The 14912-nt window shown below is 46.7% G+C and overlaps 1 protein-coding gene across 1 annotated transcript; it reads left to right on the forward strand.

Moving 5' to 3' along the window:
• The first annotated feature begins 631 nt into the window (after positions 1-631).
• LOC115497185 (uncharacterized) lies at positions 632-14826 on the forward strand. The gene is made up of 20 exons (XM_030284447.4): positions 632-798; positions 2329-2663; positions 3053-3182; positions 3315-3408; positions 4353-4503; positions 5091-5253; positions 5927-6052; positions 7047-7115; positions 7957-8079; positions 8357-8512; positions 9025-9078; positions 9320-9537; positions 10414-10490; positions 10630-10740; positions 11444-11530; positions 12255-12362; positions 12559-12680; positions 13059-13181; positions 13765-13807; positions 13941-14826. The coding sequence occupies exons 2-20, from the start codon at positions 2495-2497 to the stop codon at positions 14016-14018; spliced, it is 2202 nt and encodes a 733-aa protein (XP_030140307.4). The 5' UTR covers positions 632-798; positions 2329-2494; the 3' UTR covers positions 14019-14826.
• Positions 14827-14912: the final 86 nt, after the last annotated feature.

The following is a 14912-nucleotide window of genomic DNA, read 5'->3' on the forward strand; positions in this document are numbered from 1 at the left end:
GTATGGTTATAAAGGGTTATTCCTTTGTTCAGAAAACATGCTTGTCAGGGCTTAAGCACCCAAGAGTATCGGGACGTCTGTAATTCTTTGTTTTTCATTATCTTGTAATTTTCCTAACTCTAAACTTTATTACTCTAATTGCATTACTATTTTTATAACCATTTGATTATTATTAAACTTTAAAAATTTTTAAAAACCAAGTGATTGGCGTTTTTCACACTTAGTGTCTGAGAGCATCCAGACGTCTGTAATTCTTTACTTTTTATTGTCTTGTAATTGTCCTAACCCTAAACTTTATTACTCTAATTGTATTACTATTTTAATAACCATTTGATTATTATTAAAGTTTTAAAATTTTTAAAAAACCAAGTGATGGGCATTTTTCACACTTAGTGTCTGAGAGCATCCAGACGTCCGTAATTCTTTGTCTTGTAATTGTCCTAACTCTAAACTTTATTACTATATGGTATTGCTATTTTTATAACCATTTTATAATTATTAAACTTTTAATTTTTTTTTTTAATCCAGCGGTGGGCGTTTTTCACAATTACATTTAGTAACGACCCCAGCGAGGCTGTGCCCTCAGCAAAGATGGCGGCGCCCCGCGCCCTCAGGCGTCGCGGTGAGGGCGGAAGCGGCGCGCGCGGCCCGGCCCGGAAGGGCTCGGCGCCTTCAAAGAGTGGCGGGCGTTGGGAGCGGGAAAAGGAACGCCGGGAATATCCCGGGAAAACACCGGGAAAGCGCCGGGAGTATCCCGGGAGAGCGGCGCGGCTGGAAGGGCAGAGCGGGCAGCGGGAGGTTGGTCCTGAGGGGCGTTGGGAGGAGGCGGTTGGGGCGGGTGAGGCGCTGGGGCTGTGGGAGGGACCGGGAAGGACATTAAAGGAAGGGACATTAAAGACCGTCCCTGGGTAAGTTCTGCTTCTGTTCAAATCCTTCCTAGATTTGCTTTAATTGATGCTTGTTAAGGAAAAATTCCCCCGGAATCAGTGCTGAGATTTTCCCTCCCGGGTGGTGTAACAGCATCGTTGGTGTGGGATGGGGTGAGGTGGGGGATGCTGGAGTTTGGGAAGGGGGATATTGAAGTTTGGGAATGGGATGTTTGAATTTAGGAAGGGGGATGCTGGAGTTTGGGAATGGGGTGAGATGGGGGATTCTGGAGTTTGGGAATGGGCATGCTGAAGTTTGGGACAGGGGTGAGGTGGGGGATGTTGGAGTTTGGGGATGGGATGTTGGAGTTTGGGGATGGGATGTTGGAGTTTGGGAATGGGATGAGATGGGGATGTTGGAGTTTGGGAATGGGATGTTGGAGTTTGGGAATGGGGTGAGATGGGGATGTTGGAGTTTGGGAATGGGATGTTGGAGTTTGTGAAGGGGGATATTGAAGTTTGGGAAGAGGGATGTTGGAGTTTGGGAATGGGGTGAGATGGGGATGTTGGAGTTTGGGAATGGGATGTTGGAGTTTGTGAAGGGGGATATTGAAGTTTGGGAATGGGATGTTGGAGTTTGGGAATGGGGTGAGATGGGGATATTGAAGTTTGGGAATGGGATGTTGGAGTTCAGGAAGGGGGATGCTGGAGTTTGGGAATGGGATGTTGGAGTTTGGGACAGGGGAATATTGAAGTTTGGGAAGGGGGATGTTGGAGTTTAGGACAGGGGGATGTTGGAGTTTGGGAATGGGATGTTGGAGTTTGGGTGGAGGGAGAGGGAGTAGGGTTGTTGTTGTTGTGCTGGGTGTTTCTGGTGTGGCAGGTTTAAGGAACAGCTGAGTTGTTGTTAACAGGAGTTGTTGTCGTGGAATTCTGGAATGGTTTGGGAAGGGAGGAACTTTAAAGCTCATCCTGTCAGCAAAATTCAGGAAGGATACAAAACCCCTCCAGCACTACATAGTGCTAGAGAGTCAGGCTTGACTTTATTCTGGCCAGGATGTGCCACAGAAAATACTCCATTCACGGATGGCTTTTTACTAGATACCTCGCATATTTATACATGCAAAACCCAAAGCAATTCCTGCTCATTGGTCCCAAATTTAATGTTGCATCATTTCCAGCAATCCAGTCCCCCCATTTGCCATGGGCAGGGACACCTTCCACTAGATCAGGATGCTCCAAGGCACATCCAGCCTGACCTTGGACACTTTCGGGGATCTAGGAGCAGCCACAGCTTCTCTGGGAAAGAATTTGTCCCAAAAATCCCCTCTAACCCTTCCCTGTCAGTGGGAACTCATTCCCCTTATCCTCATTCCACAGCCAGTCCCACCAAACCCACCAGAAGAACAGCTCATCTCATCTTTTAATTTTTTTTCTTCTTTTTTCCTCTCCTTATTTCCAGGGTTCTCTGAGCTGTGGATGGAAGCTCCAGTGGGTTTCGAGGTGCTGAGTGCACTGAGGATGAAGCATCTCTGTCTCTAGTGTAATTTATCCAGCAGAGAAGAAGAATTTGGGTCTCAGAGGAGTCTTTTTCTTTCCTTGTTGAAGAAAACACCTTAAAAATACAAATGGACAGTCAGTGTTACCCTGGTGGCTGCCAGGTGGTTCCAGTTTGGAAGTTGGTGGCCATGTGGCCATCAGAAAAGGAGGAGGAGAGCATAATCCTGATCAGTGATGATGATGATGATGAAGGGGAGAGCACCCAAGGGAGTTCTGTCCTGTTTGTAGAGCCACAGGGTGAGAGCTGTTCCCGTGCTGCTGCTGGAGTTCCCTGAAAGATTTGGGGAATAAACTCAATTAATTCTCTGTTATGCTTGAAATCTGTCCTTGTGCTGCACAAGTGAATAAAACCAGGAGGAATTCCCCAATTTGTGGGGATATCTTTGATGGCACTACTCCAAAGGATGCTGCTGTGTAGTTTTCAAATCCTTCAAATTGAGCTCACACTGGGCCTTTTCAGTGTCAGCTGGGTCCTTTTTGATTTGGTTTGATAGTTCATGGAAATTTCGTGTGTCATTCTGTCAGATCCCTAAAACAATGTGCTTCAAAAAGTAAATCTCAGTAATTTCTAAGGACTTTGTAGCTACCTTTACAGTGATTTATACCTCGTGTTCTCTTTCCTGCAGAGAAGTCTCCCCTGGAAGAGAAGAAATCAGAAGAACTGGTGGATGAGGAAGGGGATTTAGTGGTCACCTACTGTAAACAAGCCAATGTGATGCCCCACGCCAGGCACGACTGCAGCACGCACCCCTTTGAGTACGTGCAGGGCTGGCCAGTCCCCTCTGGGCTCCCATTTCCCACATTTCCCTTTGCAACAGCTGCAGGCAGCAGCAGAGCTGGGTGAGGCTGTGATTTTCCTCCTTAACCATCTGCTTTTCAACCTTGCAGGAGGAGAGAGAGTGATACGTGCTTCCCCCTTGGGAAAAATGCAGATATTTGTGACCAGTGCTACTGCTACATCTGTGACAAACTGGCTGCTGAGGTAAGAGCAGGGCACAGCTTGCAGGAGACAAAACTGCATCAAATGAGAGCTTTAGCCAAGCCCTGCCTTAGGCTCAGATTTTTGGCAGCTGCTCTGCTCAGGTGACTGTGCCTAAATCACTCTGCTCAGGAGTTCTTAAGGTCAGCTCTAGCATCAAATGGGTTATTTATTGACTAGGCAGGAGGGAGCAGAGAAAGGGCTTTTAGCAGTTATTTATTACACAATAAATAAATAAAACAAAGCAGGTTCCATAAAGCAGTGCACAATAACAAGGCACCTGTATTAAAGCTGGCAAAGAAATAGGATAGATGAGGAGTCAGCAATTCTGCCCTCCCAGGAAAGAGTTAGGGACTCTAAGAGAATAATACAGGAAATTTGGTAAACAGTTCCTCATAACTGCTTAAAGTGTGGTTCTGTTGGGGTTTATTTCTAGTCCAGGCAGTTGTTGGAGTAAACATTTATTTATGTGTCCTGTTTGCTTTGGGCACACAATGCATTTCATAAAATCAGATTACTAAATCAGACATTTTTTTAAATGAATTAGAGAATGTCAGCTTCCTAGACTGTCCCCACTGGAATTAGGAGTGGAGAGGGTTGTGTGAGGGTGGTTTATTTGCTTGGACCTTTTGTGGATTTCAGAAGACTCTGAGCTGTGGGCACAGTTGGGGTGAACATGCAAAGACAGGGTCTGTTCCCAGCTTCCAGTGGGGAGGGTGCCAGCAGCCCTGAGGGTCTCTGTGAAGGGCTCAGCAACAGCAGGTCATGAATAAGGGGCTTTTTGAAATGCTTGCCATGATATCAAATTGTTGCCTGTCAAAATATTTACTCAGGTGCAAGGAGGATAAAAGGAATTAAAACCCCTCACTCAGTGCTGAGGGGAAACACGAAAATCCAGCAACCTCTCCTTTTTTTTTTTTTTTTTTTTTTTGTATTTTCTGACACAGTGCCAGCTCTGGACAGCCCCTTCCCTGTGCCACTGCAATGCCCACAACAAAAGCAACTTCTGGAAGGCACAGAGGAACTTTGCCCTGGCTGGGATCCTGGCCACCTTCAACCTGGAGCTGCTGGAGCTGGACACAGAGCTGCGGCACGGGGGTGGGTGTTCTGTCCCTGCAAGGACCTGGGGCTGCTCAGGTCCTGTCCTGGGTGTTCTGTCCCTGCAAGGACCTGGGGCTGCTCAGGTCCTGTCTGGGGAACAGCTTGGCTGCTCCACTCCAATCCCTGGGGAGTTTTTAAGGAGTAAATTGCTGTGCCTACTTTCTTTTTCCATGCTTGGACCAGGGATTTGCAGCATTTGCAGGTGCAGATTCTGCTTTTCTCCATCTGGGAGAATCATAGAATGGTTTGGGGTGGAATGGAGCTGGAAAATCATTTAATTCCAGCCCCTTTCCTTGGGGCTCCCACTGTGTGCTCCAAGCCCCTCCAGCCTGGCCTTGGACACTGCCAGGGCAGCCACAGCTTCTCTGGGCACCCTGTGCGTCCCCACCCTCCCAAGGAACAATTCCTTCCCAATACCCCACCTAAAGTTTCCCTCTTTCAGCAACACAGTTTTCCTGACCAATAAAACTGGATGCAAACAATTTCCTAAACAATTTCACATGGGAAACTTTCTCTTTTGATTTTGGAAAAAAATCATGCAAAATTCTTTGTGCAATTTTTATTTTTTTTGTCTTGTCTCTCAGGAGAGCTCCTAGAAAAATTCATCAGGGAACTTTCTGTAGCCTATAACACATACCTGAGAGGAGAAAGGATGTATCCCCCAGGACATGAATGCTGCTGCAAGCCAAAATTGCCTCCAGGGCAGTGCAATGTCTGCAGCTCACAGAACTTTGAGGTGGTGTACAAGTAAGTGACAACAGATTTGGTTTTTCAGGGCAACTTTGGTTTATTTTATGAGTTATTATCAGAATTGTGGCACCTGGGACAGCAAAAATAGAGTGGAGAAAACTTATTTGGTCAGCAAGATAAATTGCATTTGGCTGTAGTTTAAAGTCCCTCTTAAATGTGTCTTTAAATCTCCTGAGCTGTGCAGGACACCTGATGATCTCTGGTTGTTATAACCTGGGAAAGTGGGAGCCTGAGGCCTGGGCTTTGGGGTGGCTTTAGATATTGGGAAAGAATCCTTCCCTGGGAGGGAGGGGAGCCCTGAGGAGATTCCCAGGGCAGCTGAGACTGCCCCTGGATCCCTGGGAATGCCCAAGGCCAGGCTGGACACGGCTTGGAGCAGCCTGGGACAGTGGGAGGTGTTGGGGTTGGAATTTAAGGTTCCTTCCAACCCAAACCATTGTGGGGTTCTGTGATTTTTTACTAATGTCTTAGAATGAGTTTCACCTTTTCACTGATAGAACAAACCTTCAAAATACCCAAAGTGTTGGTTGTGCCAGCACCTCCTGAGTGTGCTGGAGATCCTCTGAAGGATCTTGGTTGCTCTCAAGCTGTGGGACGGCCACAATTACCACTTGTTTAGGAAGTCCGTTTTTGCAGACCCTTGATCTTACAGGCCACTTGACTTTCTCAGGTATTCTGATGTTTTCGAGCTGGTAACAAGATTTTTAAATCAGGCAGAACAAGAAAGCCCCAAAGCTGCTGCTGTCATGCTGCTGGGAGCAGCTAAACAGATTGCCCTGCACAAAGACCCTGCTCTGTGAGTACCTGGCCCCAGAGAGAGGGGATCTTCCTTTTCCTCCAGGGGAGGGGAATCCGTGAGGGAATCCTGGGGGTTTGTTTATTAGAGGTGAGGAAAGAGTAAAAATCCCTGCCTGGGCTGCAGCACAGCAAGAGCAAAATGAACACACAGAGGGAGAAGTGGGATTTGGGGGAAAAGAAAAGGTTGGATGTGAGAGGGAAAAGTTAAGCAGGAATGAGAGTTTGAGATGACTTGAAAAATCCCTGCTAAGGGAAAGCCAGATTTAATATTAAACAACAAAGTTGGTTGGCAAGATTTGCTCCATTGCTTACAGGAGAGTTTATGCACAACAAAGGAAAACAAGCAACAACAAAACCGAAAATAATCCAGACATTCAGAAAAGGAAACCAACCGAGAACCACCCAGGGCACTGTGGGACAAAGGCAACAGCAAAGATTAAAAGGAGCCCGGCCTTAAAAGCCTAACGGCATTCCCACTTAACAGTACTTTAAATTATACTTTAAGCTTAACAATTCAACAAAGAAACAGCACTTACACCTAACTTAAGCTTAGCTTAAAACGGAACCTTAACGATTTAAGGGGAATAACACTTTTAACAGCGTTTAACCCAACTTAGAACTTCGAAGTTACACTTTGCAACTCAGCAGAACACTTTTCAACAGCCCAAGGAGCTTTGTGAAACCTGAACATGTTGGGGTTTAACTTCAGGGGTTTTGGTGAAAGAGAAGGAAATGATGTCTGGATTGGTTTGAAACAGCAGCTCCCCTGCAGTTCCTGCTGAGGGATGATCCAGGTTTGCAAAGGAGCAGGCTGCATCTGTTACCTGGGAATTTTACACTTCAGCACTTATTTCAGTCCTTGCAGGGATTTTTTTCAGCGTGCCAACTTCCAAGATTTTTCCTTCAAAAGTGTTTTATTCAACAGTTGAGTACAGACAAGGAGAAAAGGCAGGAAGGGGAGCCAGGCATTAATTAGTGCTGTTTTTTTCCAGGCTTAGGAGCTGTCAGAACCTTGGCCACACTGCTTCCCTGAGGATTGCTGTCCCATTTCTGTTCCAGAGGTAAGATTGGTTTCCTTGCTGGCTGCAGACTTTCTGCTTGGCTTTAAAATGCATTTCAGGTGACAAATCCTCTGTTCAGAGGCACGTGGGAGGCCAGAGCAGGTTGTGATGTTACACCAAGGACTAAACAGTGGCTGGGAGGGGTCACAGCACAGCCTGGCAGGATTCCCCTGGGGTCAAGCATGGAGAAGCTCCCCAGAGGCTGGAGAATGAGGACACCCAGCTCCCTTGGCTTAATTCACTTCCCATTTTAGCTCTATCCTTCACCTTTCCCCCCAAATTCACCTGCCACAGAAGGCTGATGAGTGAAGAATTCAATTCTTTCCAACCCAGTTCTATATTCTATATTCTCACCTTCTCTGGAACTAATGACAGGTACAACCTAAATCCTTCAGCAGTTCTCGTTTTAAATTGCTATTCTTGATTTTTTAAAATTTTTTACTTGGAACAAAAAGGGGAAGAGTTTGTCTTTACCTCTCTGCCAAAATTTTAAAGAGTAAACTCTTCTTTTTTATCTCTGCTTATCAATTAATACAAAAATGGTTCCAGTAGCAGGGCAGGTGCAGAGCTCAGCCCCAGCACAGTTTGAAGTGTTTGTTGTACACATTCCTTGGAGATCTTTAAAACCACAGAACCTTGGTTTTAAAAATAACAGCACAATAATAATTTCATTACTCACTACAAAACTTCAACCAGAAATTCAAATACAGATCCAAACAAACAAACAAAAAAACCCCTCCAAACTTGTGCAGTTTCCCATATGATTAAAAAAGACGACCTGTTAGTAACTCACCTCATTTTAAAATACCCTTTTTGAATTATTTTTCTTTTCAAATCACAGGATCACAACCCGACTTCAGAGGATGCTGGTGTTGTGTGACTTCCCAAAAATTCTGTATGAAAAGTTTGTTGAGTTTTTCCAGTCCATCTCCCTTCCCTGCCACTGCTATGCCTTCTCAAACAGGTGAGTTCTTGGGCCTGATAATAATAAAAGCAGGATGTTCTTTCCCTGATAATAATAAAAGTGGGAGCATTTTAGAGGAATATTTCAGGATTTGCTGCTTTCCCTTTTTGTTGTTGGATGCCATGACTGAGCTGTTCTCCCTAAATTTATTTTCTTTCCCCCAGAACTGAGCTCTAAACCCAAAAATATTTTATTAACCAAACTCCACAATCCTTCAAGGAGCTAATGAGTGTGCAACAAAACACACTTAAAAATTACTTTATTTTTATCCTTCCAGCTTGAATGTTTTGCCCTGGGACCACACGTCACTGACCACAGTTTTAAAAGGCCAGAACATCACTGGGCAGAGGAGACAGAAAGGGAGGAAAACGTACCTGTGGGAAGCACTCCCTGTTGTGGAGGCTCGAGTGGAGAAACTCCTGGAGAAAAAAAAGTGAGATTGCTTTGACTTTTTTCACTTTGACAACTTAATTCTTATATTTTGACTGCTCCAAACCTCTTTACTTTGGTATAAGGGGGAAACACAAAGCCCTTGGAATGCCTCAGGACCAAAAAAAGGTTGCTGGAGTGGCTCATTTCTGTCTCTCCATAAACTCTGCAGGTTTTACATGTTGATTTTCCAAGCAATTCCTCTTCATCAAAGGCTGGCAAGTAGATGTTCTGGGTCTTCAGAGGGTTGTGCTCCAGAAAATCCAATATTCCAAAGGATCCAGTCCACTTAAAGATTTCAGCTGCAAGGCAACCTCTGGTTTTCTTTTGCCAGAGCTGAGATAATCTGGGAATAACCTCTAGGAATTAATTTCCAGCTGTATTTCTGTGCTGCTGTGCAATGTCTCTTGTGTGGGAAGCTCTCCTGCTTTGCTTCTTTCATTGTGGGAAATGTTTGCCCTGTGCACAGTTTTGCACTTCTTCCCCTTCCTTCTCACCTTCTGTTTTTCTCCCCAGGTTTAAGGAAGTTGTTCGGTACCTGAGAGCTGTGAAGTGCAATGAAAACCAAAGGTAAATGGCTTTTCCCTCTTTTCCTCTATTCCACTCTCTTTTTTTCTCCTTTCCCCCTCTCTTTTTTCTCCTTTCCCCCTCTCTTTTTTCTCCCTCTCCTTTTCCCCTCTCTTGTTCCTCCCTTTCCTTTTCCCCTCTCTTTTCTCCCCTCTGTAATGGTCAAGCACAATCAGATCTCTCCACAAATCCTATAAAAAAAACTCATCCTAATGAAACCCAAACCTTCATTTCCTCTTCCCAGGCTCCGAGACCTTCGGGATCTGATCCCATTCTACCTGTGCAAAACTGGGAATTTCCTGGATGCTGCCCATTCCCTGCTGTTCCCTGTGAACAGCCTGGCCTGCTGCTCTGCCTGCAGGATCACTCCCTGCCAGTTCAAGGTCTACCTCAAGATCTTCAGGACAGGCTGTGTTCCCTCTGGGAATGACATGCAGGAGGCAGGGCCCTGGGTCACAGCTGGCAAGTGTCATTTCTTCCTTCCTTCACTGGGAACTTCATTCCAGCTCTTCACTGGCAGCCAAAGGAGTGAAACCCTGAGCCCAGCTGGGAACTGGGGGAGGGTGGGGAGTCCTCTCATCCCTGGAAGTGTCCCAGGCCAGGGTGGACAGGGCTTGGGACAGCCTGGGGTAGTGGGAGGTGTTGGGTTGGAACTGGATGGGATTTGAGGTTCTTTCCAACCCAAACCATGAAAACAGCAGGCAGGAAGGGTGACTTTGTACTGGAGCATGGATTTATTCACTTCACTTTGCTCAAAACACTCATTTTGTCAGCTGTGAGCTTCTGCTGAAAGCAAAGCAAGAGAAACTATGAAAAGAAAATCCAAAGGTCTTCACTGCCTCCCAGCATTGCCACTGTCAGTGGGGGACTTGGCTTTATATCTCAGCCATGACCTTGAGGAGAAAAACTCCTGATGGGCAATTTTCATCATCAGAATCATGAGCTCAGCTTCTGATAATTGTCTTCATCTCTCCTGGGCTTTGTCACTTCTCAGGGTGTCTTCTGCCACAAAAGATTTATTTGGGAGTTCTTCCCTACTGGCAGAATTCTTGGAAGTGTGAGATCCCTCAGTGTGGTGTGATGTCCACACCAAACACTTCTCTGGGATCACCTGGCTCACTCTGGATTGTGTCCAGACTTTGCAGCTTTCCAGAACTGTGGTTTGTAGCTGACATTTATCTATTCCACCACCAAACCTGTGTAAAACAGCTGTAAACATTGGCTGTCTCTGCAGAAACAAGCCTCTGACCAAGTTAATATCCTGCTCGTGTTCCTGCTGTGGAGTTATTTGGGGTGTGTAGGATCTGCCTTTGATTCTTTTCATTTCCATCCCTGCAGGCTCTCCCCTGAGGAACACTGTGCTAATTAAGCAGGCACTCAAACTGCTCTACAGCAGTGAGGCACTCTACAGGAACGTGAGTGAGGCCAAAATTCCCTCTTCTCTCCTGTTCCCACTCCTTGAGAGGGCAAGGATTTACTCTGACCCCTTTTTTCTCTGAATAATTCACCCCTCTGCACAGATTTTTGTAACACAAATGGTCTGTTGTTTTTTAGGCCAAATGTTGGAGTTCCTTCATCATGATTTTGGGGAGCAGTGATCTGCTGGAAAAGAGGGGGCACCTGCTTCCCTTAGCCCTGGGAGAGCCCCCCCTTGGCTTCCAAGAGGTACCAAACAGTGCTGGGAGAATCTCCTGGCTTGGGTTTGGACAAGATTCCTCTGGATGTGGGAATTGGCTCCTTCTCCCAAATGCCAGAGTGAACTTGCAGTGCCTCATCCAGTGCTCCTGTGCCAGGGGTGGCTCTGCAGCATGTGGGGGTTCAGGAATGTTAAAGGCAGCTGGAAATGGGTTCCTCCTGCTCCCAGCTCAGGCCTGGCACTGGTTCTGGATCTGTTCATGGGGAGATGGATCAGATCAGATCGGAAAGGGCCTGGGCAGGGGGAATGGCTTCCCACTGCCAGGGGCACAGTCAGATGGGAGATGGGGAGGGAATTCCTGGCTGGGAGGGTGGGAGGCCCTGGCACAGATTCCTGCAGAAGCTGTGGCTGCCCCTGGATCCCTGGCAGTGCCCAAGGCCAGCAGGGACAGGGCTTGGAACACCCTGAGACAAAGGGAGGTGTCCCTGCCATGGCAGGGCTTGGCACAAGGGGATTTTTCCATCGCAGCCCTACAGAAAAGAAGAGTTTTTTTCTAGGGTTTGGTTGGTGCTGCAGAGCCTCAACTTCCCTTGAGTGTGATGTGGAACAGGCACCATCTTCTGCAGAAATGCTGAAGGAGTCACTGAAAAGCACATGGAACCCCATTGCTGGCAGGTTTGGGGTTGGTTTGAGGAGGATCTGCCATCCTTGTCCCTCACTGTCCCCTTGCAGAACGTGCTGGCAGCCAGTGGCAACTTTCTGGAGGATCTCAAGTCTGGAGTTAATGTCTCTTTACCATCTGCTGTTTTCTCTGGTCAGGTGAGTGATGACAATAATGGAATTTATCCCCAGCAGTGAAAAATCTTGGGTTATTAAAAGCTTTCAAGAAGGGCCTGGAAGATTTTTTTGGGTGGTGTTTAGCAGTCTAAACTCTGGACCAGATATGAAGGTGGAGAACTGAGGGTCTCTTCTGCTCTGCACATCTTCAGGCCAGGAGAAATCTTTATCCCTGTCCAAATTTATGGATTTATAGAGGAGGGAATAATTATAGGGAATAATTGATTGTGTCTTAACTTCTCCCAGGGTTTGGCTCCAACAGGGCACTGGGGCTTCTCAAAACTCAGAATTGCCCAGAAGCTGTAAATTTCTTTTCAATTAAGGGTTTCAGGTATGTGGAACTTGTTTGAAGGTAGCAGGAAAAACATTGCATATTCAATGCAGTCATCTAAGGAGCTGCCTCATTATTTTTTACTTCCTTGGAGGAAATTTTAGTTTATTCTCCAAAGATGTGACTCCTGAGCTGGATTTTTTTCCCCTTTAATTCTCTATTTCTGCTCCTGTGTGAGATTCCACTTTTATGTGAGCACTTTGAGAGCACCAGAAATAAACCCATGTTTTTAACTCTTGATGAGGTTCCTGTGGATTTGCTGTGTGCCCTCCAAACTCTCTGGCTGAACTAGATTAACTCAGTGCAGGTTTGAGTGGATAAATAAAGGGAAAGCAGCTGTTAAATCCTTTCTTTCCTTGTTGCTCTCTTGTGTAGCTGCACCACGAGGCTTCTCTCATCCTGGCAGTGCAAGCAGTGCAGCAGATGCTTTGTTGTGACCTTCCCCACTTGACTTCCTTCTTGGAGATAGTCCTGGCTTTTGGGGTGAGTCCTGGAAACTGATTCCTCTTCCAAGAGATGAAAGCAAATAATGTTTAAAATCTCTGTGATAATGAAAACAGCATCCTGGAAGTTTTAACCATGTTTAATTTGACTTTGATTTTTTATTCTTTTTTTTTAATTATTATTATTTTAAGGAATGATTGGCACTGAGGTTAAATCATATTTTGTCTGGTCTTAGAAAAACTTCTGGGCTCTGAGGCTGTTGCTGGACCAGCTTTCCTGTGAGGAGCACATCCTGTGTGGCACTGCCAACCTGCTTTTGAGGGACCTGAGCAGGGAGGAAGGCACCATGCTGAGAGTGTGAGTGCTCCCACAGCCTGCCTGGCCATGGGAATGCAGCAGAGGGATAACCTGACTGTTCCAGGGCCCCTGAAATAAATGCTGGGATTGTCCTTCTGGGACTGCTCCAGGGCCACCTGAAATCCTGGGATTGTCCTGCTGGGACTGCCCCAGGGTCCCTGAATGCTCAGCTGGAGTGGTTCTGGGAGCAGTGATCTGCTGGAAAAGAGGGGGCCCCTGCTCCCCTTATCTCTGGGAGAGCCCCCCTTGGCTTCCAGCAGTGCTGGGAGAATCCCCTGGCTTGGCTTTGGCTGAGATTCCGATGGATGTGGGAATTGGCTCCTTCTCCCAGCCAGAGTGAACGTGCAGTGCCTCAGTCCGTGTGGTTTTGTTGTGCAGGTGGCAGAACCTTGGCCCCCAGTACGTGGGGGAGTTCCTGTGCCTGTTCCTGACCCGCAGACACAAGAGGATGCAATCCGTGGGGCTCTTCAGCCTCAACGTGGTCATAGAGAACCTGCACCTGTGAGTGGCTGGGACTGCCCAGAAACCCTGGGATTGTCCCACTGGGGCTGCCCTGAAACCCTGAAATAAATCCTGGGATTGTCCCACTGGGGCTGCTCCGGGACCCCCTGAAATAAATCCTGGGATTGTCCCACTGGGGCTGCTCTGGGACCCCCTGAAATAAATCCTGGGATTGTCCCACTGGGGCTGCTCCAGGACCCCTTGAAATAAATCCTGGGATTGTCCCATTAGGACTGCTCCAGGGCCTGAAATAAATCTTGGGATTGTCCCACTGGGGCTGCCCAGAGCCCCCTGAAATAAATCCTGGGATTGTCCCACTGGGACTGCCCTGAAACCCTGAGATTGTCCCACTGGGACTGCCCAGGGCCTGAAATAAATCATGGGATTGTCCTACTGGGATTTCCCCAGGGCCCCTTGAAATAAATCCTGGGATTGTCCTACCTGCAAATCCTGGGGTTCCCCCCAGTCATTCTCCCATAAATCTGGACTCACTTTGGCTTGGAGCTGTGAGTGTTGGATTTTTGTGGGGTTTGGGAGTGGCTGCAGCTGGGAGGGAATGAGTGGGAATTTCTCTCTGTTTCAGATGCCCCTGGGCAAAGCAGCTCTGCACCTTTTTCCACGAGTCAGTGAGTATCCCAATATTTATAGGATTTATCAGCAATGCAGATCAGTGACACCCCTTACCAATTAAATATTGAAATGGTTTTGTGATAAAAAATCATTCCTGAAGAGGATTAATTGTGTTTTGTCTCTTCCCAGGGGTTGGGGCAGCTCCCCTTTGGCACCACAGTTCACCAGGAAGTTTCCAAGTTCGTCAGTGCTTTTGAGAAGCTCTGATTGGGACCAAATCCTCAGGAATATTTTCTCAGTTGGTTTTTCATCCAAGCAGTCTCTTCCTGGAGAGTTCCTTGGGTTTGCTTTGGTTGTCCCCTCCAGGAAGAGTCAGCTAAAAACTGGGACTGGCTCTGGAGTGGGAACATTTTGGGAGTTTCCTGCAGTTCCACATATTCAGGAGTTGTTTGCAGCAGCTTGGAGTTGTTTTCAGAAGCTGAGAAAAGCAGGGATGGAGCAGGAAACAGCAGAGAATTTTTCCTCCTGTTGGGACACAAACCTTGCAAGAGGCAACTGCTGAGAGGGAAAAACTTACACCAGGAAAACAGGGAGCTGCAAACTCCCTCTGCAGCAGTTTGGGGTCAAGTGCTGTTTGCACAGCTCTGATTTTTGGGTTTCATTCTAAACCAAAAGGCTGGAAGGTAAAACTGAGCTTTATTTTCTTCAGATAACCCCAGTGTGGGGCAGTGGAGAGCTGATTTTATTTGGAAATAATCCAGCTTTCAGGCTGGGCTTCTATTTTCTGCCGAAAATAAGGTTTAGATTGGTGCAGGTTCATATCCCAAATCCTAATTTTGGGGGGAATTTGGGCAGCTGAAAGAGCTCTGCCCCTTTGGGATCCCTCTGTGCCCTGCTTGGGCAGGCAGGAAAACAAACCCCAGCGTGTGCCCAAGGGCACTTTGCACATTTCCAGGGCTTTGGGGGCTTCTGCAGCCCCCAATTTCCTACAAAAAATCCCAAATTTCCTACAAAAAATACACCTGGATGGAAATTTGACACCTTGTTCAATAAAACTGCCCAAGTTCCATTGTTACATTGACATTTTGGATGGGTTTTTTTTGATTGTTTGCTTGGTTTGGGGTGGGATTTTTGGGGTTGGATTTTGTTTAGGGCTTGGGG

This window comes from Taeniopygia guttata, chromosome 14 (genome assembly GCF_048771995.1).
Source record: "Taeniopygia guttata chromosome 14, bTaeGut7.mat, whole genome shotgun sequence".
In the NCBI taxonomy this organism is placed as follows: domain Eukaryota; kingdom Metazoa; phylum Chordata; class Aves; order Passeriformes; family Estrildidae; genus Taeniopygia; species Taeniopygia guttata.

What these genes read in the sequence shown, in the direction of transcription:
- LOC115497185 (XM_030284447.4), top strand. Translation starts at nt 2,495, where the DNA reads ATGGACAGTCAGTGTTACCCTGGTGGCTGCCAGGTGGTTCCAGTTTGG. An exon ending in CCTGTTTGTAGAGCCACAGG is followed by an intron (nt 2,664 to 3,052) that starts GTGAGAGCTGTT and finishes TCTTTCCTGCAG; the next exon opens with AGAAGTCTCCCCTGGAAGAG. An exon ending in TGCAGCACGCACCCCTTTGA is followed by an intron (nt 3,183 to 3,314) that starts GTACGTGCAGGG and finishes TCAACCTTGCAG; the next exon opens with GAGGAGAGAGAGTGATACGT.